The sequence below is a fragment of the Pipistrellus hanaki genome (genome assembly GCF_964339955.1).
Source record: "Pipistrellus hanaki genome assembly, chromosome: 5".
Lineage (NCBI taxonomy): Eukaryota > Metazoa > Chordata > Mammalia > Chiroptera > Vespertilionidae > Pipistrellus > Pipistrellus hanaki.
This window is the reverse complement of record NC_140507.1, coordinates 25,157,839-25,185,514: the sequence shown is the minus strand read 5'-3', so window position 1 is coordinate 25,185,514 and position 27,676 is coordinate 25,157,839. Positions and strand designations below refer to the sequence as shown.

The following is a 27,676-nucleotide window of genomic DNA, read 5'->3' as shown; positions in this document are numbered from 1 at the left end:
CTCCACACACCCTTTCTTTAAAAAAAATTTAAAATATATATATTTGTATTGATTTTAGAGAGGAATGGAAATAGAGAGATGAGATAGAAACATTAATGATGAGAATCATAGATTCGGCTGCTGGGGCTCAAGCTCGCCCTGACCTGGAACCTTTTGATACACAGGGGATGCTTCAACCAACTCAGCCCCATAGGCCAGGGCAGTAACTACTCCTTCCACCCGAGTCTTCCCCAGTCACCTGCCTCAGGTAACATAGCAAACGGCACTACTCTCCATCCAGTTGGGAAAATCAGGAACCCAGGGTCAGTGTGCCTTTCTTCTGCCTCCACATCCATCAGCAAGTCCTATAGGTTGTTTGTAAGAAACATCTCCCTATTGATCCACTTTCCTCAATTTTCATAACCACCAGTCTAGTCTTAGCCCTCATTATCAGTCTCCTAGTTTAACATGTGGTCTCCTTGCTTCCAGTCTCTACCCCTCCCCCCCCAACTATAATACAATCCACTGTTCATAAACATAGTAATTGGTTTAAAAAAAAGAAGTAAGTCTCATCACTATCGTCTTTAAAACTCCTCAGTTGCTTCAGCATAAAATCCAAATGTAAAGAAAATGAGGGATGGTGAGGAAAGGGACCTGAGAAACAGAACCAGGTGGTGTGTGATTGGGCCCCTTCCCGGCTCCCCCTCTTCAGCCTGTACTCTTCCCCCACTCCCCACTCAGGGTGCTCCAGCTTTCCTGCTGTTCCCCAGCAAGCCCAGGCCTTTCCCACCGGCAGTCCAAAAGCCTTCATGCCTCCCGTTTTCCCTCTCCTTCCGGAGTGTGGCTTCTCCCGGATCTCCACGTGTCTTTCTTCTTACCCTTAAGTTTCTGCTCTTCACAGAGGCCTTCCCCATCCACCCGGCATAAAGGCTCCCTCCACAAGAACAGCATTTTGTTGCACATCAAGTTGGAGTAGGACAGACGTAGAGGATCATTCAGATCTCTGGCTTCCAAATCTTTTTTTTTTTTAATTTAATGCATTAAAACCATTCTTTTCAGACCCCAAATCTCTCACAGAACCCCAACATATCAAATATACAAAGCAGGAGTTGCCCTTGTTGAGGAAACATATGTGGGGCCCACAGCTCTGAGAAACAGTTTGATGTCCGCTGTTCTCCTTCTCTCAGTGACTTCATGGTACAGACAGGTGAGCAGAGGCCCAGCGGGAAGCCATGACCTGCCCTTCTCTCGGCAGGACACAGCCTCTGAAGCCCTCAGTTCCTGTGCTATTTCCACAGCACCACACTGGATTCCAGTCTTTCCAGCCAGGCTGAGAGGAAGCTCCCAACAGAGTCTGCCAAGGGGAGAGCTTGGGTCTCTTGGATAGGCACTCCCTCAGACTGCTGGTCATGTGAGGGGCTGGCTGGAGGGTAGACTGGAAGTGCAGGGAGGTGGGGTAGGGAAGCCAGGCGATTGTGTCGGATGGTTGCTGGGGCTTGGGGGCTGGGGGCTGGAGGGCTGGGAGGGGCTGCCCAGGCCTGTGGTGGTTTCTCCCTTCCTCAGGATGAGGCTGCTGAGCTCCTGGAGCAGCTGCTCCTCCAAGGACGCATGTGCCTGGGGGCTGTTCCTTGAAGGGGGACCGGGAGGGGGCTCCGGCGGCCTCTCCTCCCTGCCTGCCTTGGAGAGAAGGGGTTGATCCGAGGGTCTCTGGCTGGTGAGGGGGGTCTCTGACTTGGCTGTCTGCTCCCTCGTGGTGTAGAAGGAGGTGGAGGTGTCCTTGATCAGCTCCTGGAAGTCCCCCACTTCTTCATATACTGGCTCCTCATACACAGGCTCCTCCAGTTCCTCTTGCTCGTCTACAGACCCCTGAGATGACTTCATCGGCTAGATGGGAATGGGTTGGCAGGAGGCAGAGTTAGCGTTACTGGTTATTTATCATTATCATTCATTGAGCTCTTGCTCTCAGCCAGATGCTGCAGAATACTTCACAGATATTGTATCAAAACAACCCTGTATGATGGGTTACACTGAAGGTGAATGAACTGAGGTTCAGAGGACTTAAGCTGACCAATGTTAGAGCTGGGGCTTGAACCCTGGTCTGTCTAACTCCAAAATACATTCAACTTTCTGTTTCTCAGTCCTGAACCACCTCCCCCTTTCCTCACCATCCCGCATTTTCTTTACTTTTCCTGGTCCAGCACTCTCTCACTTACTCTTTTTCTCTCTTACACACACGCGCGTGCACACACACACAAACACAAACACACACAAACACAAACACACATGGCCCGCAGAGACAAATACAGGGAGCACACCGGCTCAGGCAGCACAGAGGAACACAGCGCTGACAGGTGCAGCTGGAGCAGGCACAGTACTCACAAAGAACATGGACAGGGTCCTCCGATTGTGAAGTCGCCGCTGGGCACAGGTGGGGTGGGGATTCGAGGAGAGAAAGACACGGAGACACAGTGAGGCCTGGCAGCAGGAGGTGGGGAGTAGGGGCACAGAAAGGCAAAGGGAGGACCCCAGGCTGGCAGGTGCACCACTCCCTCCTGCAGTGTGGATAGGGCACAGGCAGGGATCAAGAAGGGCTTGAGGGGGGGCTGGGACCTCACCAGAGTCTGATTGGCAGAGAGAAGGGTGGCCCCGCTGTCATCCCCACGGATGGGTAGCAAAGGCATGGTGCCAAACTTCTGACGGGCAAGGTCTGAGGAGGAACGGCGTCGTAAGACCACTGGCTGCTGGTCATCGTGCTGGAGGGAGGGGGAGAGGTTGGCACAAGTGGGCATGGGAAGTACAGAGGGGTAGAGCTAGGGCCACAGACCTAGCCCTCCCCTCTCTCCTTCCCCTCACCTGGGCTTTGAGGATGCTGGTGGTCCAGTCCCACATCTCATCCTCGTCAGTGCAGGACAGGTAGCTGAGGGTGATAAGAGGGGAATTTAGGGGAAGGAAAGAGGTCACAGCTATGGGGATGGAGAACAGGGTTGGGCCAGAGGAGAAGCCAGGCTGGGCAGTACTCACAGGTGCATCTTCTCCAGTAGCAATGTGAAGCCCCACCTGAGAGGCAAAGGAGAGCAGTGTGGGGTAATCAGAAAGACCAGGGTGGTGGCGGCAGGGAGGCCCTAGAAAGGAAACTGGGGAAGAAAACTCACGGTGTTGGAGGCTTTAGCTTCTTGCGAATCCCCAGGTAGACCTTGGCACCTTCCAAAGACCACTCCCGTTCCGGTTTAGAGCTCTGAGAACATGAACAGAGTCCAATGAGGTGGATAGGCGAGAGAGAAGGGTCACGGTTCATGAGGCTGAAAAGTCACGGAAGCACTGTGGTTATGTGATCCCAGGGCCAAAGGGCCAGGGACGCAGTGAGATGGATGGGATTATGGGCTGTGGTGTAAGAGGGTCAGTGCAGTCATGGCTCCTCACAAGCAGCCAGCCAGTGCCCCTCCCCGATAGCCCCAGGGCCCCACCTTCTTCTCCTTGAGCAGCAGTAGGCAGCGACCACGAACCAGAAAGAACCTCTCCTGGAAGCGGTTTCCCAGCAATCGGGGTGGTTCCTCTCGACACCGCAAGAGCCCCACCCTTGGGCTCTCCCGCCGGACACCTGGGTACAAACGGGCAGTACTAGGTGGGAGGTCCTGGGGGAGAAGCCTGGAGGTTCTGGGCTGAAGAAGGAGGCTCACCTGTGAAGAGGCAGCTGGCCTGGGCCAGGGAGACTTTCCTCAAGAGCAAGGAGGCTGAGCAGGGCTCTGGGAGCTGGCACCACTGTAAGGCCTGCTCCAGGACCCTTTCCTTGGGATGCAGTGGCCGTTCTAAGGGACAAGGTGGGAGTGGGTATCAGCCAGAATATCCCTCCACAGCCTGGAGCCCCCAACTCATTCATTCATCCATTCCGCCATCCAGCCACAGACATCTGTGTTAGCACCGACTCTATGCCAGGCACAGTGCTGGCCTTGGGGATGCAGTGGTGAGCATGAGACACATGGCCTGCCTTCACAAACCCACAGCTAGTAAATAGGTAAGCAAACAGAACAATGAGAGGCAAATAATTATTTTGAAAGAAACAACAAGAAGCTGAAAGAGAGAGTTATGGGACAGCTACTGAGATGCTGTGATTAGGCAAGGCCTTTCTGGAGGTGCATTTGTAGATGAAACTCAGAGGCCCGAAGGATCAGAAAGAAGTCATGCTATAATAATATCAGAGGGAAGGAGATTTCAGACATGACACAGTGCAGTAACAAAAGCCCTGAGTCAGGAAAGATATATCTGAGGAGCAAAACAGCCAATGCAACTGGGACAAAGAGAATAGACGAGAAGAAGAATTATGGAAGGTGAGGTCTGAGGTCTTGTGGACCACAATAAGGAACTTGAATTTTAAGTCCAATAGAATTTTTTAAGTCCAACGGTAACCCATTGGAAGGTTTTAACCGTGGGAATGGTATGATCCGATGGGCTTATGCTTGAAATGCCCCTTTGATGGCTATGCAGAAAATGGATAGTCAGGAGGCAAGAATGGAATACTAGCCAGCTATTTCCTTCCTGGGACTGTGCATTTTAGTGGTTAATGCTGGGTAGAGACATAATACTGACTTTGATCAGGGCGGTGACAATGGTGGAGATGGAGTGATAGATTCAAATAGAATCTACTGAACTAGTTGGTTGGGTTGAGTATGAAGATGAAGAAAAGGGAGGAGTCCCAGAGGACTCCCAAGTGTCTGGCCTTGATAACTGAGTGCATGGTGGTGCCACGGACTGGGTTAGGGAAAACTAGGAAATGGCCTAGACTTTTTGTTAGGGGAGGGAGCTGGGGATTGAGTTTGGTCCTAAGACATTTTAAATTTGAGAGGCTTATGAGATGTACAAGGGGAGGTGCCAAGTAAACAGTTGGACATGTGAGTCTGGAGCTCAGAAGAGGGGTCTGGTATGAAGAAAAAAAACTGGAGGGGCAGATTACTAATGTCATTTAAGCCAAGGGGATGAATGAGCTCATCCAAAGAGAAATATCGATATAAAGAAAGGAAAAGGGTCCAAGATTGAGCCCTGGGTTGCTCCAACATTTGGAATCTGGGCAAAGGAGGAAGAGAAGCCTCCTTCAAGGTAGAAGGGAAACCAAGGGTTTGTGGGGTCCAGGGAAACCAAGAGGAGAGAATATTGAGAAAGGGGAGTGGCCAACTGTGTAGATTGTCCACTCGCGTGCATGAGAAGTATCTCCTGTATTTGGAACATAGAAGTCGTTGGTGTTTGATCCCCACCCCCACACACACATGCACACACGTGGTCATACTCACCCAGCTCCCCATGCTCAAGAACCTCAAATGTCATCCACAAGTCAGTCCCAGCTGCTGTCCCCCGCATCTCCAGTACCTGCTTAGTCAGCTCCTCAGCAGTCAGCGTTGGGGACACCTGGGGTCAGGGAGAGGCAGAGGACCCTTACTGGTCAGGCCATTGCCGCTCTCCCACATCGTCCTCTCATCTCCCCTCCTGTTCCCTCAGGACTGACCTTAAGGGTGACACAGCTGTCTGGGAGCTGTTGTTCTATGTAAACCTCCATGATGAGGTCTCCGGCCTGGGATAGCTGAGGAGAGGGGGAAAGGAGTCAGGAGGACACAAAGGATGTAAAGAACGAAGGCCAGAGGTCTCTTCATGTTGCTTCACAAACATTCCCCCTCCCCAAAGTCTCCTCCCACCCCTCACCCAAACATGGCTCAGGCGAGGTGTGGCGGGACCACATCCTTTTTATTTGGCGAAAAATGGGATTACCTACTTCATGGAGTTTTGTGATGCTAATGAGCCTGGAATAGAATAAGTCCTCAGCTATTTACTATGGTGTTTTTTATTGTTATTATTATTATTATTCTCACTTCTGTGAGAGTAATACTTAGCTATTGTTTCTTGGATCTCTTACAGGTGGAACTGGAGTGCTTCTGCCACTATTCGTGATGGAGACTCCTCACAGAGGAATAAATGAAGCAAATCTTAAACCAACCCCTCTCCCCAAAACATTCCCCTCCTTGCACTTCCCCTGTGGTCAGAAGCAGAAGGTCAGCTTCCTATTGTGATGTCCCTCCCTGGCCCACTCGGGAGCCAAGGCCAGAACAAGTTACCTGCACATCCTTCCAGGCGGTGATAAGACTGACCTCCAAGTCAATCTGAGCTACCTGGTCAGAGTCGATCTGTGGAAGAGCCAGAGAGAGTGTGTGTGATGGGGGTAGGGGACGTACCGGGATAGGAGGGGAGCAGGGAGAGATGGGAACGACCAGAGAACCTGTATCAGAGGTAAGAACCAATCGGGCAAGGATGTTAGGAGCAAGGTTATGGGTGTAAGGGGCCCAGGGCTCTGGGAGATGGTTTCCGATGCTGAGGACCTTCAGAGGGCGGGGGGCTTGTTGGAGTGAGAGGATCCAGAGTTCAGGAAGAGGGACTGTGGGTCGGGGGTTGAGGGAGCTTACATCAAAGACAGAGACGTAGCCGTCGATGAGCTCCTGCAGTACCCGCACCTCGTGTTCCCCACGGCCATCCGTCTGGAACACGCTGGGTGCAAAGAGCAGGGCCAGGTTCCGCGTGCACATCTGGTTCAGAGCTGCACACTTCTGCACCCTGCAGAGGGGCGTGAGGGCCACAAGGAATGCAGTTGGTGCTCACCCATTTACCAACATATCTATTCATTCAGCAAACATTTATTGAGTTCCTATTGTATGCAGGCCCTGGTTTAAGCTTTGGGAGCAACAGTAAGATACAATTCTGGCCTCAAGGAGCTCCCAGTCTAGGGGAGAGACAGACAAGGAATAGATGATTATAAATATATAATAGTAGGGGCCAGCAAACTTTTCATGTAAAGGAACAAATAGTAAATATTTTAGGCTTGTAAGGCCATATAGTCTGTCACAACTCCTCAACTCTGCTGTTGTGTGAAGGGAACCATTGAAAATATGGTTGGGCATGACCTTACACTTTACAAAACTTAGTTTACAAAACAGGCAGTGGACTGGATTTGGCTCACAGGTCATAATTGGCCAGTCCTTGTGATATAATGTAATTAGTACAATATAGCTGAGGTTCACCCTAGAATCATTTTAAAGACCTGTCACCCCAATAGACAGGTAAAGATAGATCTGCATCTTACTCTTTTTGTCTCCTACAAATATTCCTTTGCTTGGCATAGGATAATAGATCCAAATAATATTGACTGCTTACTATTTCCAAATACTTACTACACACATGCCAGATGCTGTAGTTAAGAATTTTATAAGGATCGTGTTACTTAAATCTCAAATCACCAACGAGGTGGATATTATTCATTACATCACTTTCTTTTACAAATGAGGAAACTGAGGCTTAGGTCTGTCTGACTCCAGAGTTCACACTGAAACTTTATGCTGTAATAGCTTCGCTTAACAATTGTTTGTGGGATGGATGAATGAATGTAAACTAGGGGGTTGGGCAGAAGTGACAAAGGGTCAGTGAGGGGGCTGGCAGGGGGTCTGCCATACTGACCGATAGAGATGCCCGATAAGGGTGGCTAGTGTGCGGCGGTTGACCCTCGGAAGGCAGCCAATCACTTCTTTGTATTTCTCCAGGCGCTGATTCTTCTGGGGCAGCTCTGGGATGGGATAGGGGAGGGTTGGAGAGGATCAGGGAAGGGAAAGTGGAGGTATTTTTAGAGAAGCAAACCCAGGATCAATATGTTTCCGCCCCCTTCCCACCTTGCCCTGAGCTGAGTCCCTGGGCGATCCTCCAGAGGGGGGAGTGATTAGGTGGGTGGGCTGCTCGATCCCACAAGAGAGCCTCAGGGATTCTGGTGGGGTAGGTGGGCTTCCTGGTTGCCCCTTGGTTGCCTGTGAGGAATTCTTAGGGATCTCGAAAGTACCAGCAGCCTCCCTCCATCGAGGCAACAACCGTGCGGAGGTCACGGGGTCGTCGAGCTCTCGAAAGAAGCGTTTGAGCGTGTCAGTGACGTCCTCCACGAAGTGCTCCCCTGGCCGGAGTTTCACTGACCGGGCATCCCGCCGGAAGTCAGCCAGGAGCCGCAGGCTGCGGGCACGGGCACCCCCTTTCCGGTACACGCCCTCCAGCCGGAGCCCTGAGAACAGCCAGCATCTCTGCTCACGACTGCCCCACAGACCCACCACCATCCACCAGCATCCCATCCGCGCCCCCCTCCGTGGGTAGTGGCTATTGGTGGGGTCACGGAGGAAGAAATCTGCCTCCGTGGTCTTGCTTTCCAGGGCCCTGCTCAGTCCTCATCTCTGGAAGTCCTTCACTAACCATGCATCACACACAGCAGCCCCATCTCTCTAGCTCCTCATCACTTTTATTTTTAAACAGCACTCCCTACAATCACATTACAGGTCTTAGTTATTTGAAGATTCTGCATTTGCAAATTCATCTACTTGCTAAAAGTTACGTGTAACCCCCAAGTCAATACTGATGGCACTTTTTTAGTCATTTATGAACATGCGCAGAGCAGAGAAAAATTTGAGCTGCCTGTTGGACACATTCCCAGCTAAGGTGTCATACAGTAAACAAGTGTCTTTCTCATGGCATATTTAGAGCCATATTTTTTGCATTCTTCTGTTTTTGTGTGTGTTGGGGTGGGGAATGGGGGGGTAATCCTGTTTAAAATGGTCCCCATTTGTTGTGCTAATGTGCTGTCTAGTGTCCCTAAGTGCAAGAAGGCTATGATGTGCCTTCTGGAGAAAATACACTTGTCAGATAAGCTTCCTTCAGGAAGGGGCTGTAGTGCTTGTTGGTCATGAGTTCAATGTTAACAAATCAACAAAACGTATGGAATTAAGTGTCTTTAAACAGGAACACACATATAATAAGGTCATGTGTTGATTGGTCGATGGAAATGTGACCAGAAGTTCCCAGGAACCTAGCCGTGTGTTTCCCCTGGGGCACTAACTCGGTGTTAGCAGTCACGTTATAGAACATAACTACCTCGAATAATGAGAACTGATTGTATTTGTTCTCTTAGTCATTACCCATCTCTCCTGCTAGACTCTGAGCTTCATAGGGCCTTCCCTGTTCATTTTCATGGCGTGTGGGAGAAGCTCAACAAATGTCTGTTGAATAAAGAATGGCGGAGCAGGAACTGTGGAGGAGGGGGCATGAACACCCACTCTCTGTCCCCAGGGCTTTTTCGTGGGCCTCTGACTTAATTCCTCCTTTGAACAGAAGGGAGGCTGAGGAGAGGACAGGGGTCTGTGAGTGGGGGAAGTCACTGCATGGGGCTACGGCCAATGCATAGAGAATGTCGTTAGCCGCTGACTGGTCACTGTCCTGGTTGTAAGCACAACTATTTGTAGGTTCATGGATGGTGCTTTTTCCCCTTTTACCGCCCTACTTTGTTTTCTGCGAATTTTCCTTCTCAAGAGTTCATTCTTCTAATGGGGATTCACCCGGAAGATAGATTCTACTAGGTCCTTACTTAGGCTGGAGAATAAAGCAGAGGCCAAAAACTCACAAAGAATTCTGGGAACCACTTGCATAGCTCAACTTCTATGCCTGGAAAACCTCCCACACAGAATAATTGTGTTCAGACTTTCAAGGATTTGGCTCAGCAGCTTGGCTCTGGTCCCGTAGCTGCCCCCTCTTTGTTCTCCACGGTTCTACATCTCTAGTCACACTTCAGTGCCACTCTCTCTCCATGTCCACGTCCCAAAGACAGTTTCCATGGAACACTGACTACCTGCAGGGTCCTGCACTAAATGCTTTATAGGTGTTCTTACTGTCACCACAATTCTGGAAAATAAGGACTGCTAGTAACCCCATTTTATAGATGGAGAACGGAGGCTCAGAAAGGCAAAGCAGCTTGCCAAGGGTCAGTGAGCGGAGGCTGTCAGGCTCTGGAGGCCAAGCTTGTAGGCAGATCACCACCCCCTGGCTGTGCCCTTGTTCCCCATCCCCCGCTGGCTCAGCATTGACCAGTACCCACTCACCGTGCTGGGTGACAAAACTGATGCAGGCATCCACGATGATGGGGATGTCACCTCGGCTCATCTGCTGCTCCTGCAGCCCCGTGCCGCCCCCGCCGGCTGCTCCCCCAATGGCCGCATTCCATGCTGAGAAGTCCAGCCGGCCCTCTCCCTGCAGATACAGGGTCCTGAGACCCCAGGGGCCTGGGTCAGTGCCATCTCCAGAGGATCCGCTGAGGCCCAGAATCACAAGGACCAGATTTCCTAGAGTCACCAGAAGCAGCAGCAACCCCCGACCCGGACAGGGCCTCTGAACTAGGGAAGGGACTTTCAGGAAGTGGGCGATGGTCCAAGGGTGTGGGCTGAACTCTGCAGAGGGTAGGGGCAACACTTACCTTCCTGTCTCCACCAGGACCAAATGCTCCTTCTTGTCTGGGGTATCAGCTGCCGAGACTACACCTGGGAGGAGAACATGGAGATTATCATCATCGTCTTCATCATCATGACTAATATTTATGGAACATTTAAGGCATGGAGCTGCCAGGCTAGGAGCCTTACAAATGATGTTGCATTAGACCCTATGAGTTACACATTATCCCCATTTTACAGGTGACACATAAAGCTCAGAGAGGTTAAGTAACTGCCCCTGATTACTTGCTATAAAATGGCAAAGCTAAGCCTGAACTCACTTCTCTTATCTCCAAAGCCTTAAAACATTATCTGACACTGTTCCTCTTTTAGGAGAAAGTGAGAGTACCCAGTCCCCAACCAGCAAGTGACTCCAAATAATGATAATAACAATAACATTTATAACATATACCGTTTATTGAACTCTTGAGAGATGCCTCCTCCCAGGCTCTGTGATTAGTGTTTTACATGTGTCACCTTATTTGAAACTCACTACAACGCTGTTCTGGTGCCTGTTGTAAGGATCAGGAAACTAAGTCGTAGAGAAGTTAAGTAACTTGTCCAAGATGACACAGCTAGGAATTAACAGAGTGTGAGGGGTCTAACTCTGGGCAGTTTGACTCCAGAGCTTGTGTCTGAATCCATTGTGTCCTGCTATTTCCCATAGAAAGGCCCACTCCTTCCCCCCTCTATGCATCCCTGCCCCCAGCCCTGCTCACTGATCTCCTGTAGCCGCCGAAGATGCACCATGTCCTCAGGGACTGCAGGGCCAGGGCCCGGTGCTGGACACAGGAAGAGGTGGTCACCACGAAGAAGTCCGAACCCTGACAGCCAGAGGCCAGGAGCCAGGGCCGTGTAGGAGGGGGAGCGCAGCCACAGGCGGCCCAGCCGCACCAGCCCCGGGCCCAGCAGCTGGTGACAGCTCAGCGGGGAGAACCACTGTGAAGCAGGAGGAGGACACGGGGAGAGAGGAAGATGGGGGAAGAGACAGGAAGTGAGGGGGAGTGAGAGAGAGAGGGCCAGGGAAAGACAGAGAAAGACATGAAGAGAAAGCAAAAGAAAGAGGGTAATGAAAAGGGATGGGGAGGGAGTGAAGGAAAGGCCCAAGGAGAAGGCAGAGATGGATGGAGAAAGACAGGAAAGAAGTTCAGTTCAATTTAATTTGTTCCAACCAACACAGAGAAGATCCCTGTGTGACAGCCTATGCCCTTAACTGGGGTGAAGGGTAAGAAAGAATGGGGAGCCGACACGCTGTAAGGAAAGAGTCATGCGGCTTGGGAAGTCCCATCGCACAAAGGGGCTGGGAGGGGCTTTGTGGACAAAGTACTATCTGAGGTGGACCTGAAAGTAGTGCTTTTTAAACGACCTGTGATGAGGGAACAGGGAGTCTTTTTCTTTTCTTTTCTTTTAATTTCCCATAGATGCATAACCCATGGACACAGACAAGAGTGTGAAGGCTGGGGTGGGGCACGAGCCCAGTGGAGGAGGGTAAAGGGGAACATCTGTAATACTCTCAACAGCAGAGAAAATTTACCAAAAAAATATTTCCCAACTGTCACTAACAAGCACTTGAATAAAAAAACAATAAAAATGGTTACTGGAAAAACGAAATGAAAAGAGAAGTACATACAAAATATAAGCCGCCCATTTTTATAATGAAATTCCACACATAAAGTCACTCTGTCAAATGGTTATGAATGCGAACTCTCAAGTTCTGTGGTTGTACTGTCACGGGCCATAACAAAGAGTCCACAGGCCGGTGCAGTGACAGTCTGCAGCCCACACGCTGGGCAGTACCACTGCCTGTGGGGTGGGCTAGGTTTGTGGGAAGTGGCATATTAATAAGAGGAGCGTTGGACTCAGCTGGTAGGACTTTGACAGCACCCTTAAAGGACACAGAGAACAATTTCTTGGTGTGAGAACAATGGGGTCAGAGAAGTGTCAGATGCTGGAGATAGGACCTGGGGTGGCGAGGAGGAAGCCCTTGGACCTTGACAAAGGGAAGTCACTGGCCACCCAGGGGGCAGCAGATTAGAAGAGAATGGCAGCCCAGCCTGCAGGACGTGGTACAGTGTCAACCTATGAACTAGGAGGTCACTGTTCAATTCCTGGTCAGGGCACATGCCTGGGTTGCAGGCTTGATAGGAGACAGCCAATTTTTGATTCTTTCTCATCACTCTACCCCTCTCTCTTCCTCTCTAAAAAAAATAAAAGTTTTTTTTGTTTGTTTGTTTGTTTGTTTTTTTTAAAAGAAGAGTATGTAAGAGGAAGGCAGCGATGGGTTGAGGAACTACAGGGCACAGGGCTTTTGAGTTGGTGATAAGCTGAGGTGGAACAGGGCTGAGGGAAAAGCTGCATAAGGACAGGAATGACTATCTTCATTATCACCATTACTATTTCAGCACCCATAGATGGTGAAATGGTAACAGGGCACAGAGAATGAGCCTCACATGTCTCTCATTCTTAGCCTTAGGGAGTGGGCCTCTTATGCCCACTCTACCCTTATGGGGAAGCTCACAGGGCTGAGAGGTGGAGGGCTCTGTTCCCAGGACTCAGTTCGGAATCTGAACTTTCTTTTTTCTTTCTTTTTTTTTTTTTTTCAACGTCATTGTTTTATTTAGCAGGCACTCAGAAAAATACTTGTAGGAAATAGGACAGAATATTCCAAGTGCACATGCCCTGTAATTTATTCTCAGGACTGTGTTTCATGTACTTGTTCTGTCAATGTTAAGCCTGAAAGCTCCATCATCATATTTTATGGAGGAAATAGGAAAAGTAGTTCAATCTGATAATGTTTAGCCCCCCAACTCAATGATTAAATCACAGCAGTGTTCACTCGAAATGGCTTTGGTTGTTATAATCTTGCAGTTTGTATTTTTACATGAAAAAGATAATAAATAAATAACTAAAAGAAGTAGAAAAGGGAACCCCAGCATGGCCTTCCTCCTCTTGCCAAGAATAAAAGCCCAGCATAACCAAAGTTCGTCAATAGCGCCTTGCTACCATCCAGCTTTGTAATATTTGTAGCCACTGATTTAAAAAAATAAAAATAAATTCAGAGACTGCTTAAAGACAGTTACTCTTTCCAATTAAAAAGCCTGCAGTATAGCCATCAAAATGATATTCTTGCCAACGTGGCTAATGACAGCAAGCGTATGCTTTCTTCATTTAAATGACAGAATGGTAAACACAGACAAAATACATTAGTTACCATTAGCAACTGTATCAGAATGAGCAGATTTAGGTTATACTTGAAAAAAATATAGATCTATCATATTTTTTCCCCAGTGTTTTTTTTTTTTAATTTAAATTTCTTTATTGATTAAGATATCACATATTTGTCTAGAATCTGAACTTTTAATTCCAGGGGGAGGGTGCAGGAAGGAGACTGATGGGCCTGCCTGGCAATGGAGAAGCTGAGCCAGGCGAAGGCAGCCTCAGGAAGATGTGGAGAGTGGCAGGAAGATGTGGGAGGCAAGGGCAGCTGCTCTGTGGGAAGAGACCCAGCACAGGGAGGTTTGGGCCATGAGCTTTGGGACAGAGGCCTGATGCTCTGCTGCCTTCTAGTTCTGTGACCTCGACCACATGACTCTATAACCTCTGAGACTCAGTTCCTTTATGTGTGAAATATTAATAACCCTTACCTCCGAGGGTTGTTGTAGAAATTAAATGAGATATTGAGTGGGTAGTGCTCACCCCAGGCCCTGGCACAGAATACGTGCTCAGTCACCTTCACTGGGAAAGGAAGAGGCAGGAGTGGCTATAGGAACAGAGAGGACAGGATGGGGGCAAGTGGGGCCAGGAAAACCAATGAGCTGTCAGGGAGGGGTCTCCGCTGTCTCACCTTGCCCACGGCGCTGACCCAGGCCTCCAGACTGTCAGCTCCATCGGTGCCAAAATGCTGGATCCTCCCCCCGGTGAGGATGAGCTCAAAGGAAAAGAGGAACCTGGAAAGAAGGTGAAGAGAATGGGGTCCAAGGAGGAGGCTTCAGGCATGGGATCAGGAAGGGAGAAGGGGAACTCAGTGAGTATGGAGGGCTGTTACCTGTCAAGGTCACCTGAGTCAGCAGGTGGAGGGCTCACACCCAAACATACAACATCCTGGGGCTGGATGAGGCTGAGGGGCTCAGGGCTGCCTTCTGACACAAACATTTCCAGAGCCGCTCCCAGCACGCACCACAGTCGGGAAGGAGCTGAGGGGGAAAGCTGACGGTCAGCAGGCAGAAGAGCCCTGTCTCCACTGTCAGAATTCCTTTACTAGACCTTTATTCTATGCCAAGCCTTCTGGCGATGTATGCTCTCACGCAATCTTCACAACAACTCTATGAGATGGGTATTGTATTCACTCCTGGCTTATAGCTGGGGAAACGGAGGCTCAGAGTTTGAGTAGCTGGCCCATCTCACGGGTAGGAAGTAGCAGAGCTGAGATTTGACCTGACCATCTGACTTCAAAGCACAATGCTGCTACCAGGCATAGTTCCTCTCTTACGCCCTGCACCCAGCCCACTCCTGGGCATGACCCCGCTTTCCCATCCCAGCCTTCTTCTTCCTGTCTCCCATCCTGGTTTCTCCTCCTCCAATCCCTTGGCTCCCCGCTTACCATCCCGGCCCCTGCGAAGGGGTGGGGGTCCAGCTTTGTTGCTGATGGGACCACAGTACAGGAAGCTGCTGTAAGTGGCAGGCACCACCACCTCGTTGTACACGTCTAGGGAGGGATCTGTCAGAGGAAGGAGTGGTGGTCAGGACAGACCAGTACAATGGGATGGTCTGAGCCCCTCAGGAAAGGGGTTGAGTTGAGGGAGAGTGGAACCGAACTCCACTGGCAGACGGCTCAGTAGAGCCCAGCTGGGCTGGACCACTCACTACTCAGATTAGAAAAGAGGGTGGGATGAGCCCAGCACGCTAATCAGCCTTCTCCTCACTAAACAGCCTACCAGGCAGTCAGTCCTGGTGGAGGCCTCAGAGCATGGATCATCGGCAAGGGTCTCAGCCCCTCTGGCCTGCCCACTGGAGTCCAGCGGCTGTAGCTGACCATTTCTGTGAGCGGACTGCCCCCAGGGAGATGAGACCTGGCCTGTGGGCTAACCCTGTCAGGAGGAGGCAGCACTAATACTTCAAATATCCAGATCCACACCCGAGGTCCTTTCATGACATCAGGAAACAGACCCGGGAGGATTCTAGCTAGGCCGTTGTGATGGACTTGGGGGGAGGGGGGTCACTGCAGCTCCCTAGAAGAACCGAGACACAGGTTGGGGCTGAGAATTGTTGGGGGGATTACCTGGGGACAGGAGACCAGGGAAGCTGCCATCAAGGGCTGAGGGAGACCAGGGCTCCTCCCCCTCAGGGGCCTCAACACAGAGAAGCTGGGTCATGGTCTTCAGCAGGTTGGGACCTGCCACGGCCACACACAGTGCCTGCAGGAGGGCAGGGGTTCTGTCAGCCCCAAGACCCAATCTGAGAGCCATGGGGACAGTCTGCTGGTCACCAAGAGCAGCCCCTCCCCCCCAAGCCTAGGGCTTTCAACTCAGAGACTGCTTTCCCCCTCCCCATCAGCTCCAAGCCACCCCTCCTACCTGGAGAAGCTGGCTGTGATCTGGGTGCTGAGGGTGGGGCTTCCGGAAGAGGCCCAGCCGGTACTTCTTGGAGATGAACTCTCCCCGGGGGCCTGGGGCTGTGTCTGGGTTTATCCTCTCGCCTGGGGGTAGGGCCCCTGCCCAGAAGCGGTTGGCACGGTCATTTCCCAAGACAATGAACAGCTGCAGGACGACAAGGGGCGGAGGCAAGTGATGGGAATTCAAGGGTCCCTAGACATTCCAATCCTGTCCCCAAGGTGGGTCCAAAGCCTTTTTAAAATATTCTCCTTTGCCGAAACCGGTTTGGCTCAGTGGATAGAGCTTCGGTCTGCAGACTGGGTGAGGGGGTTAGGGGGTCCCAGGTTCAATTCCGGTCAAGGGCATGTGCATTGGTTGTGGGCACATCCCCCGTAGGGGGTGTGCAGGAGGCAGCTGGTCAATGTTTCTCTCTCATTGATGTTTCTAGCTCTCTATCCCTCTCCCTTCCTCTCTGTAAAAAATCAATAAAATATATATATATTTTTAAAATAAAATGCTCTCCTTCCTTCCCCATTTTCTCCCTCTTCAGACTCCTCACCTGCACTATCTCATTACTCCAGACGCTTGTGTCCAGCTTCAAACTCTGCACCTTGGAGATCCCGGAACCCAGAGCCCGGTGCTGACCTGTTAGCGTGAGGAGATGTGGCAGGAGCACCCTGAGCCCTCGCGCCCCGCCCCCGCCTCTTCCCATTTCAGCGGGAGGCCCGGGCCTCACCTGCACACTGCTTGCAGATCACGACCCCCAGGTTGACAGCAGCCCAGTCTGGGCGGGAGGCCCCACAGTCCGCACAGTGCAGGTTTGCCCGATTGGACCAGATCTTCTCGGCCACCTCGTAGTCAGACAGGGTCTCGGTTACTGCTTCCTGTAGAGCGGCTGCCCAGCTCTGCCGAGCCCCCCCAGACTCGGCTGTGAAGCTGAGGGGTGGACAGCCAGTCTGTGGGCATGGACACCCTCTCCACTTGCCCCATCCCCCTGGCCATTCCTGCAGGAACCACACAGGTCAGCCCAGACCCTCCCGACAGCCTTGGCCCTGCTCTCTGGACTCCCATCGGGGCACCCCCACCGACATCCCACCGAGGGGGCCTCCAGACCTCTTCACCCCGGTGCCTCCCTCAAAAGTCCCTCCCCCAGCCTCGCTTCCTGCCAGTCTGGGCCCCACCTGAAGCAGCGATGGGGCGTGAGCAGGTCGAAGCTGCGGCTCTTAGTCTCCCGGACGCTGCACCCTTGCAGTTCAATGAAGCAGATCCCGATGCCCAGGGAGAAGGCCTGGGGGGTCAGAGGGAGGTGCAGTGAGGCTCCCTCTGGGGTAAGCCAGGCCCCTCAGCCCAGGCCAGCCCTTCTCACCTGCTCACTCTTGTACAGCGCCAGCTCTCCGGGGCTCAAGGCCGCAAACACCTTGGCCTTGTGTCCTCGCAGCTCCAGCATGCCTGTGCGGAGGGGTCGGGGCAGCTGGGGGGTCCGGGGGTGGCCCAGCAGACGCTGCTCTTTCAGGCAGGATTGCAGCGTGGAGCACCAGGTATCCCGCTGAGCTGGTGGGGGACAGGGAAGCAGGCCGGTGAGCCATGTGCTCACGTGGCCTCCCCACCCCTGCCCCGACCCAGGGGGCCTGGCCCTCACCCTCGCTCTCCGTGCGGAACACAAATACCCTCTGGCTGGTGATGACCTGGAACTTGTTGTCTTTGCTGCTGCGGGTCATCTCAATGGCGGACAGAGGGATCACGCCCTTGGGGAAGGGGTCCTGGAGAGAGAGCCCAGGGACACACAGGCAGGAGCTCGGTCACGTGCGCTGACGCCAGGGGCCAGCACCAACTTTCAATGAGACCAGCAGAGTACAGCTGCTCACCTGGCTCCTTTAGATGCCGGCATCGGTCATGTAGTGACTGCCTTCGGATCCTGAGCCTCCCTCAGCCCCCCGCCCCTCCCTTCCCACCTCCCAGGCCCCATGCGGCATCTCCTGGGCCCCACCTTGTCACTGCCAAAGTACATCAGACTCCTCCCGTTGAACTGCACGAAGCGCCTCTGGAAGACGTAGTTTCTGGAGAAGGGAGGGGCCAAGATCAGTGAGTGGTGGAAGCTGCATCCTGGCGGGGCTCCTAGGAGCACTTGGGACCTGACCCCCACCCCACCACCACCCAGCCTCCCTCCCCTTCCCTTCCCAGCAGTCCCACCCCTGAGGGGAGAGCTTGTCTAGCCAGCCACTGAGCAGGGGCATGGGACGGTCTGCCGTGGAGGAGAAGCTGGCATAGGGTGAGATGAGGTCATCGCTGGTCTCCTCTGTGTTCAGGGTGGGCAGCGAGAGGACGGAATCCCCGGGCAGCTCAAGGCTGGCATAGCCAACATCCTCCCGTGTTTCCAGATCCTGCCTGCTGAGCCTTGTGGGGCCAAGACAGAGAGGGACATTAGGCCCCGTTCCCTGGACACCCCCACCCACAGCACCCAGTAGAACGCCTGGCAGGTACTAGATCTGCTTTTTAAAGGGGGACATAGGGAGGCTGGGCACCCAGTTAGCATGGGCCTTCTCCCGTGAGCACACCTGAACTTTTCTTTGGGAAGATTTCAGTCCCTCTCCTCTGCCACTGGTAGATGGCTCCCTGACATGGTTGCTTGTATCTAATCAATACATTGTATAGGCTCTTTCTCCAAAAAGTTCTTGACTTTGTCTCCCTAATCAAGTTCCCACCAGTTCTCCCGGAGTGACGTAATTGCTTAACGGGTCACCTGTTTCCACTCCTGCCCTCCCTCCCACATCCATTTTCCCAGCACCACCAGATAGCTCTTTTAAAGATACAAATGAGATCATTTCACTCCCCTGCATGAAACCCTGTCATCACTTCCCATTTGGCACAAATTCCTTACCCTGGGCTGTGAGATCTTAGACACTGAGACCCAAGGCTACTGCCCTGACCTCATCTTGCATCACCCTCCCCTCTGCTCACTTCAGATAAGCCTCCCCCTCCTCCCCCCACCTCTCTCCGAGCCTTTGCACATGTTCTTCCCTCTGCTCAGAGGGGGCTTCGTTGGGCTGCCGTTTCTCATCCTCAGGACCTCGCTCATACAACCTTCTCAGAAAGTCCTCTGTTATTTTCTGTCACCTTTCAGTGGTTCTTAAGCTCAGCAGCACAAAATCACTTGGAAAACTTAAACATACTGGAATAGGAGCCCTATACCGGACACTTAAACTTGAACTCCCCAGATCGGGGCCCAGGCATCTGTAGTTTTCAAAGTTCCCGAGGCTATCGCACCACTAAGGTGGCAAACCATTCCTCTACCAATTTGTTTCCTCCATTCCTGAGGAACTGAAGCAATCAGACAAGAACTCCCAGACTCTCAGGGCCTCCTCTACCCAATTTCACACATACTCAGCTTTCCTCCTGTTACCATAATAAACAACCCGTCTAACGCCAGTCTCTCCTCTATCTCCTTGATTCTTCTCCTCTCACCCACACAAGGACACGACCCCAGATTTTCTCCCTTTTCTCCCCCTACATCAACTGATTTTCCCTCTCTACCAGACCGTTCCTGTTCACCCAAAACACACGTAACATTCCTGCCTCTAAAAAAACCTTTCTTTAGAACACTGTTAGCAACCACTCCCACTCCCTGCTCCTTGCAGAAAAACTCCTAAAGAATGTTATCTATACCTTTCCAACTCCCTCCATTCTTTCTTGAGTCCACTCTGATCAACCCCCACGTTGCCAATTCCAGAGGTCAGTTCTCAGTCCTCATCTCACTAACTAGACTCTCAGCAGTTGACACAGCTGCTCTCTCCCTCCTCATTACACGTATGTCCTTCACATGGCTCTTACATCACACTCTCCAGTTTTCTCTTCTCCTTCACTAGCCATTTATTTTCAGTTTTGCTGATTCTTCCTCTTTCCCCAAACCTCTTGACATTGAAGTGTGCCAGGATGCTGAGTTCGGTGCTTTGCTCTGTAGACACTCGCGTACAGCTACATACACACATCTAAACGCTAACAGCTCACAGATTCAGATCTCCAGCTCAGACCTCTCCCTCAAACTTCAGACTTGCATATCCAGTCACCTGTTTGTCATCTTTTCTTGGGTGTATAATATACACCTCAAATTCAACACATCTATCGCTGAACTCCTGACCTAACCTCCAGTCCTCCCCATCTCAGACCAGGGCAATTCCAAAAATTTTTGGTTGCTCAGAACAGCGCTAACAGAAGTCAATGTAAAAGCCACAAAGCACATAATTTAAAATTTTCTAGTGGTCATATTAAATAAATAAAAGTAAGCAGGCAAGCCCTGGCCAGTTTTCTCAATGGTTAGAGCACTGGTCTGCTGATCCAAGGGTCTGGGGTTCGATTCCTAGTCAAGGGCATGTACCTCTGTTGCAGGTTCCCCAGGCCCAGTAGGGGTGCGCAGGAGGCAACCAATCAATGTGTCTCTCTCATGTTAATGTTTCTCTCCCTGTCTTCCCCCCTCCCTTCCACTCACTCTCTCTGTAGAAATCAATGAAATAAATATTCTTGGGTGAGAATTGAAAAAAAAAATTGCAGTGAAATTAATTTTAATAATACATTTTATTAAACCCAACATGCCCAAAACATTAACATTTTAGTATGCCATCAGTATAAAAATCATTACAATAGTTTATACCTATGTCTGTTATTGATTTATTTTTTTATTTTTTGTACTAAGTCTTTGATTTTAGTAGATTTACTATCACAACATCTCACTCCATTCTGGCCACATTTGGTCAGTAGTCACATGTGGCTAGTGGCCTTGGACAGTGCAGCTCAGACTGAAACCCTTCGAGTTATTATTATTTTTAAAAAATATATTTTATTGATTTTTGTACAGAGAGGAAGAGAGAGGGATAGAGAGTTAGAAACATCAATGAGAGAGAATCATCGATCAGCTGCCTCTTGCACACCCCCTACTGAGGATGTGGCCGCAACCAAGGTACATGCCCTTGACCGGAATCGAACCTGGGACCCTTCAGTCCGCAGGCTGATACTCCATCCACTGAGTCAAACCGGTTTCGTCCCTTCGTGTCATTCTTAACAGCTCTGTTTTTCTTTCACCCCCTAGTTTACTAGGACAGTTGGCCTTCAAATTATAACCAAAACCCAGCCACTTCTCTCCACCTCCACTGCCTCATCGGAGATATCTCACTAGGCCACTGCAGTAACCTCCTAAGGGGGTCTCTGCATTGCCACTCCTGCCCCCTACAGACCATTCCCATCACAGCAACCAGAGGGATTCTGAAAGTCAAACCCTTCCGGAGGCTTCCCATTTCACTAGGAGTAAAATGGAAAGTCCCTACGAGGTCCTGCCCCACCTGTCCCCTTTCACCTCTCTGAGACCTTCTGCTCCCACTCCTCCCTCCTTAGCCCGTTCTGCCCCAGCCGGCCTGGCCTCAGCTCCCGTGCCCCTGGGCACGTGGCCTCTCACACGTGTCCTGAAGGTGTATGGGATGATGCTCCAGCCAACTGAGCCACACCAGACAGGGCATGCACTGCTCCCTATTTCAAACGATATGTCCATTTGTCAACTTGTTTTATTTCCCGTCTGCACCACTGAGTCTCAAGCTGCCTAAATTGAGGACTACATCTCTTATATCCGTCCTGTAGTGGAGTCTATCTGTGCTGGAGAGACAGACACAGACCCACTGGCTTGTGGACAGTGGACATTCAATGCACATCTCATGAATAACCACATACATGGCCGCCACACCAGCTCCTCAAGCTTCCCCACTTCCTGCCGTCATCACCCTGCGGACGACTCACCTGTGTTCAGCCCTGTCCTGACAGACACCTCTGCCTTCTCTTCTGTTGGGGGCCCCTGGAACCCCCACAGGCTGGACACCATAGTACAGGCAACCCGGGTCCATGATGTGCACTGGCAGGGGAGGAGGGGGAGGCAGAAAGAGGAGGTCAGGTGGTGGTGTCTGAGGCCCTGCAGGACACTGTCCCTCTCCCTCTGCCCATGATAACCCACCTACCTGTGCCTGTGGTGGGCCTGAGGGCAGGGGTGGGGGCAGCTGTCTGGGAGCTGTCTGGGGCCCTGAGGGGAAAGGTCTAAAGGTCATTAAGGGAAAGAGAAGGAAGGACAAGCCCTCATGCCCAGCTCCTCTCTGCCCCTACCCAATGCACAGGGACCCAAACCCACTCACGTGTCCTGAGCTGTCTGTGCCCCGCCTCGTAAGTCCAGGCCGAAGTAGATGGCATTGGGCATCATCTCCACAGTAGTTACGGCTGAAGGCTGCTCAGAGGAGGTGGTGGGGAGAGGAAGGGACCTTGGGCTGGACTCTGGGCTCCTGGGCACTTCTGGTCTCAAGAGGGCTGGGCTCAACCCAGGCCTCTGGGTGGTAGAGGGGCCACTGAGCCCGCCAAATACTGTCCTGGGCTTAGGCACAGGCTTGGAGGGCTGAGCTTCGGAAGCTGGGCTGGAGGAAGGCTCCATGGCTCTATCCGGTTGGGGATCCGGTTGGGGATCCTGGGAGCCCTCGGCAATGCCTGTCTGCAGCAGGCGCAAGATGCGTTTCCGGTGCCCGGTGGCGCTGATGCCCAGCTGCTTCAGCTCCTCGTGGCCCAGGCCCCGGGCTGCACCCGCCGTGGCCATGCCATGCCTCCGGAACGTGTCCGCATACTGCTCCAGGTGCACCGTGGCCAGCCACACAGCGATGTCCAGGTCCTGAGGGGCAGCCATGGGGGCTCAGGCCATTGCTGGGGGGAGGGGCAGGGTGAAGGGAGGGCTCAGGCTGAGATTCCCCCTCCCTCTCTCAAAGGCTGAGGCCTGGATGGGGATACCAGACCCCAGTCTTCCTCCAAAGAAAACGAACCAGAGGCCTGCCATCTGGAGGCAGAGCTAGCCCAGGCCGTCAGAGGGGGCTTTCTTCTTATCACAGGAGAATCCCTTCATTTGCAGGTGAGGAAACTGAGGCCCTGAGAGGGAAGGATACTTGCCCCAGGCTCACAACTAGTACGTGTTAATAAGTGTTGGCCCCCAAGCTCCTGCCCACCCCGGGGCTAGGTCAAAGCTCTGCCCCTGCATGACTGCACAGCCAACCGAGTAAGAACAGGACGAGATGCTAGAACCCGCAGGGATGGAGTGGAGTGGGTGGGGGTGGGGCCTGTTGTGGCCTGATCCGGCAGTGGCATCAGGTGGGGACAGGGGCAGCTGGGGCCCAGCAGGAGCGCAGATCCCGGTCCCACCGGTTTCCAGAGCTGAGGTACAGCTCAGCCATCCTGATCCTGGTCATTCCCAGTTCCTCCCCTTCCACCTATTGTCTCAGCTCAGACTTCCTTCCTGTCCCTCCAGCCCCGGCCACCCACACATCCTGTCTCCCTTGGTCAGGCTGCCAAGAGAGCCTGAACTAGTCCCAGCAAGTGGGATCCTGGTCCTGGGCAGCGTGGGGATGGGGTGGAGAACTGGGCCAGAGAGATGAGGTGCCAGGGCCCAGGGGTACTCCAGGCTCTGTCTCTCCACTCCTCTGCAGCGTGTTCACGTAGTGCGTGCGCACAAGTCAGCACTCACCCTGCAGGCGGCACCGCGGTGTGGGATGGCATCCCCTTACCTCCGCTTTCTCCAAGCCTTCCTTTTCCCTGCCTGTGGCCTCGGCTCAGGTCTCCAGCCTCACCTGGACCCTGGCCTAGTCTATGGACCTACCTCTGATTCTGACTCCCCTGACTTTTATCTCTGCCCTGTCCCTGTCTCTAACCCGGCCCACTTCCGACCCTCCCTCCAAATCCCTGTCCCTCTCCTCATTTTGTTCTCTAAGCCTCTTCTTACCTCAGTCTCTAGTGTTAACTATTTAGTTGCAACTGTGTCTCTGGCCACCTCTGACTCCAGGTTTCTGTCTCGCCCTGGTTCTCTCACGCGGAGTCCTGACCGAGAGGACTCCTGACCAGGACTCCCTCCGCCCCAGCATCAGCTCTGGCTGCCCTGTCTGCCTCTCAGTGGCTGGGCCCCATCCTCAAGCGGGGGCCCCCTCGGCCCTGACTCAGAAGCCAGTTTCCCGGTGACTCAGGCCGGGCGGGAGGGCACGGGACGGGGAGCCAGGAGGTGCGCGGGGCAGGAGCGCCGGGGGCGGGCCGGGCAGCTGGGGCTGCGCAGGCAGCGGCCAGGGAGGGGGCCGGGAGGGAGGGGGCAGAGCTGGGCGCCCGCGAGGAGGGGCGGGTCGCGGCCCGGAGGGGGGGGGGGGGGACGGCCGCCCGCGCGGCGGGGGCTTGGGATTCCCGCGAAGGCCCTCGAGGAGGTGATGGGGAGGAGTCTGGGCTGCGGGGGCCGGGGGCGCGGGGGTGCTCACCTCACTGCGCGGCCGCCGTCCGCTGCCCGGTGCCCGGCGGGCTGTCCGAGCTCAGGGTCCCGCCGCGCCGGCCCCGCCTCCCCCCGCGCTCCCCCGACGGCCCGGCCCCGCCCCGCCCGCCGCCCGCCGTCCCCCCCGCGGCGCCCCGGCCGCTCCTTGTGCAAGCGCCCGCCTTCTGCGGCGTTGGGCTCCTTACCCAACCCAGGCGCTTATCTGGGGACTGGCCCACGCTGCCCTCCTGGGGGCCGAGAGAGGGGCCGGAACCGCGCTGGAGGCCGGGACAAAGGGGCAGAGACCACAGCACAGTGGGGACCGGGAGAGAACCGGAGAGAACTGGGCAGTGCTGCTGCGGGACGGCTGGCTGTGCACCCCCGCCCTGTCCTATCAGGAGAGGGGAGAGAGGAGAGGAGCACCTCTGTACACAGTGCGGAGGCCGGACCCTGGCACCCAGTGATGGGGGTACAGGAGCTGGCATCCAGAAGTCAGGGATGGTTGCAGCTTTCCAAGCTGGGGGGCCCATCAGCAGCCTAGAGATCTGACCTGGGGGAGTGGGGACCACGTCTGCTCCTCCCTCCCCAGAGGCCCAATTTTCCCCCCAGGGATGAAGGCCAGCGGGGCCACGTTTCTTGGCCCGAACCCATGTGAGGGTCAGCCCCTTTACCAGCGGACAGCCTTCTCATCCTCGGGAGATGCCCCTTGCCCCCCATTCTCCTGCTGCCAATGTTGCTGTGGGGTGGCGGGGGCGGGGAGGGGTGCCTGAGGAGAAAGGGTTTCTCTCCCCTCCTCCACCTATTCTGGAGCCCCAACCTTGAAACCTGCCCTGCAGTCTGAGGCACTTCCCCCTCAGAGCTGGGCTGGCCCTTAGTGTTGTGTGGTGTTGGGGTGGGGTGGGGGGCGGGCTGGCCGTCTGTGTTTTCCTGTTTGTAGGAGAGGAAGTTGGCTGTGAGTCAGCAGACACAGGAACCGTCAGTAGCTAGGGGAAGACCCCTGCATCAGGGGGGAGGCAGGGAAGTGTGGGGAGGGGAGGGGGGGAAGTGGTCCCCGCTTCTCCCAGCGGAAGCTTTCCCCTTCCATCTCCTGCGGCCCTTCCCTCTGAGGATGACAACGATCACAACAATCGATCATTAAAATGCTGATAGTCATGGCTACCCATGATTAGGAACGGACCGTTATCCCGGGCTCCGTGCAAACATGGATTTACAAACTCCGGCGAATCCTCACCACAGCCCCTCCGATAGGGAATTCTGTCACCTCCACTTTACACATAAAGGAGACGTTTCTCTGGACGGGCAACCGTGGGGGCAGGAGAATGTCCCTCACAGACCGCCAGCTCCAGGAGTGAACACTGACCAAAGGCCTCAGCTGCTTCCTTCTGGCTCCATCAGCCCCTGCTCTCAGGCCAGCTTCCCACCGGGCTGCTCCCAGCCTCTGACAGGCTCAGCAGAGATCCTAGGGCGGGCCCATTCCTGGGAGACAGGGACTCCTCCCACTGCTGATATTGGCTCAAGAATCCCCCCATAGCCTTCTGAACATTCCTTTACTGCCTGGTTGGTGGTCCAGGATGCTTTCTTCCCCTCACCCCCTTCCCTCCTTCCCTCCTTCCCTCTCTCCTTCATAGCTCTCCCAGCCCCTGCTCCCTTCCTCTCTTCACAGGCATTCCCTTAGTCAAATCCCTGCACGCTTTATCCTGCTTCTTGGAGCACTCAGAGTAGCTTAGCATGAGAGAGGAGTTGGGGAAATCAGGGCAGGGCACAGGGAGCCTGCGGGGATGGGTGCTGGGGGTCCTGGTCAGGGACCAGGGGCCAGAGTTCTGACCCTTGTTTGTCACATTCCCCTTCGGCAATCTGATAAAACCCAAGGTCTGGTCTCAGAACAGTGTCTGTGAATGCATCAAACGGGATGTGTAGCATCACAAAGGAAACCGACAAAATTGCAACACATTTACAAAACTGTTTTAATGTGATGTATGTGCTTCTTTATTAAAGCCTTAAATAAGATCTAGCAGTAGGTTGATAACTCATAATTTTGAAGCCGTGATGAGCATAAATGCTATTTCAAAATATCTGTAATACCGCAATATATAAAAAATGTATGTGATTTCTTTTGATAACTGTGGCTAGGATGACTGGTTTATTGCTATTGTCATAATGGAAGGAAATGCTAAATTTATGGCTAGAGATTAGTGAAAATAATGTGATTTTCCCCCTCTGTCCTAGTTCAGTGACTCCGGGTTGAGGACATCTGAGCCAAAAAGTCAGGGCAAAGCTGCGGAGAGGGGCCAAGCTCCATTTCTGAGATACTACCTTCCCTGCTTAACCTTTAACCTCTGGTCCTGGGCTTTTATCTTCCTTCTCTCTCTGCCTGGCTCTCTTTCCCAGTTTCTCTTATTTCTATCTCTGTCCCTGTCTCTGTCCACCCCTCACCCCCATCTCTGTTTCTGTGTTTCTTTCTGTTTCTTTTCTTCTTTGTCTTTCTTTCCCTTTACTGAAGCTTTCTGTGGTTTTCTCTGAGTGTCTGGCTATCTCTGTCTGCCTCTGTCTGCCTCTGTCTCTCTGTACCTCTGTCTGCGTCTGTGTCTCTCTCTGTGTCCCCATAACCTGTCACTGAGGAGGCAGGGGATTCTGGGAGCCTGTGCACAGGGGAGCAAAAAGAACTCCCCAATTCCAGGGCCAGGGAGGCACAGGTCTTTCCGCCCGCACCCCCTTTTCCATTCGCAGCCTAAAGGGCAGAAGCCGGTCAAGACCGAGATAAGTGAGCACAAGGCAGGGGTTGAGCCATCCCAGTCTACCGGAGTCAAGGACCGAAGCCCCTGTGACGCTGAACTTGGGTTTAGGGGCTCTTTCCCACACTTCACTCTGCAGAGCTGTAGGTCAGGAATCAGGTGTTGAGGCTGTCCTTGCCCTCCTCCAAGCCTGAGAGGAGGGGGAGAGAGCACTGACCAGGTCTCGTATGAGGGGGGGAGCACTGACCAGGTCTAATATGAGGGGGGGAGCACTGACCAGGTCTAATATGAGGGGGGAGCACTGACCAGGTCTAATATGAGGGGGAGCACTGACCAGGTCTAATATGAGGGGGGAAGTACTGACCAGGTCTAATATGAGGGGGGGAGCACTGACCAGGTCTAATATGAGGGGGGAGCACTGACCAGGTCTAATATGAGGGGGGGAGCACTGACCAGGTCTAATATGAGGGGGAGAGCACTGACCAGGTCTAATATGAGGGGGGGAGCACTGACCAGGTCTAATATGAGGGGGGAGCACTGACCAGGTCTAATATGAGGGGGGAGCACTGACCAGGTCTAATATGAGGGGAGAGCACTGACCAGGTCTCATAGAGTAAACCTGAAGCACATGTCAGCTCCGCTCCCCGATGGTTGGGCAGGAGAGAGGCCAGGGGCCTCAAGGAAGGGGAGGTGGCATTCTGCAGTTGATCTTTTCTCTGATCAACCAAAGGACTTGTATGCATGCATATAAGCCTAACCAATGGA

At 53.1% G+C, this 27,676-nt stretch overlaps 1 protein-coding gene across 1 annotated transcript; it reads right to left on the bottom strand.

The window, feature by feature from the left end:
* Nucleotides 1–968: 968 nt before the first annotated feature.
* Nucleotides 969–24,275, bottom strand: ARAP3 (ArfGAP with RhoGAP domain, ankyrin repeat and PH domain 3). Its single transcript, XM_084884927.1, has 33 exons — nt 24,190–24,275; nt 22,054–22,606; nt 21,883–21,944; nt 21,668–21,779; nt 18,080–18,283; nt 17,877–17,946; nt 17,529–17,649; nt 17,256–17,440; nt 17,071–17,177; nt 16,626–16,825; nt 16,449–16,534; nt 15,872–16,054; nt 15,577–15,712; nt 14,899–15,015; nt 14,344–14,491; nt 14,143–14,245; nt 11,018–11,237; nt 10,286–10,349; nt 9,915–10,078; nt 7,841–8,053; nt 7,468–7,573; nt 6,423–6,570; nt 6,078–6,146; nt 5,474–5,548; nt 5,262–5,376; nt 3,657–3,785; nt 3,444–3,577; nt 3,132–3,214; nt 3,001–3,036; nt 2,833–2,896; nt 2,595–2,732; nt 2,359–2,397; nt 969–1,863 (listed from the first exon to the last, which is right to left on the bottom strand). The coding sequence occupies exons 2-33, from the start codon at nt 22,587–22,589 to the stop codon at nt 1,387–1,389; spliced, it is 4,644 nt and encodes a 1,547-aa protein (XP_084741053.1). The 5' UTR covers nt 22,590–22,606; nt 24,190–24,275; the 3' UTR covers nt 969–1,386.
* Nucleotides 24,276–27,676: the final 3,401 nt, after the last annotated feature.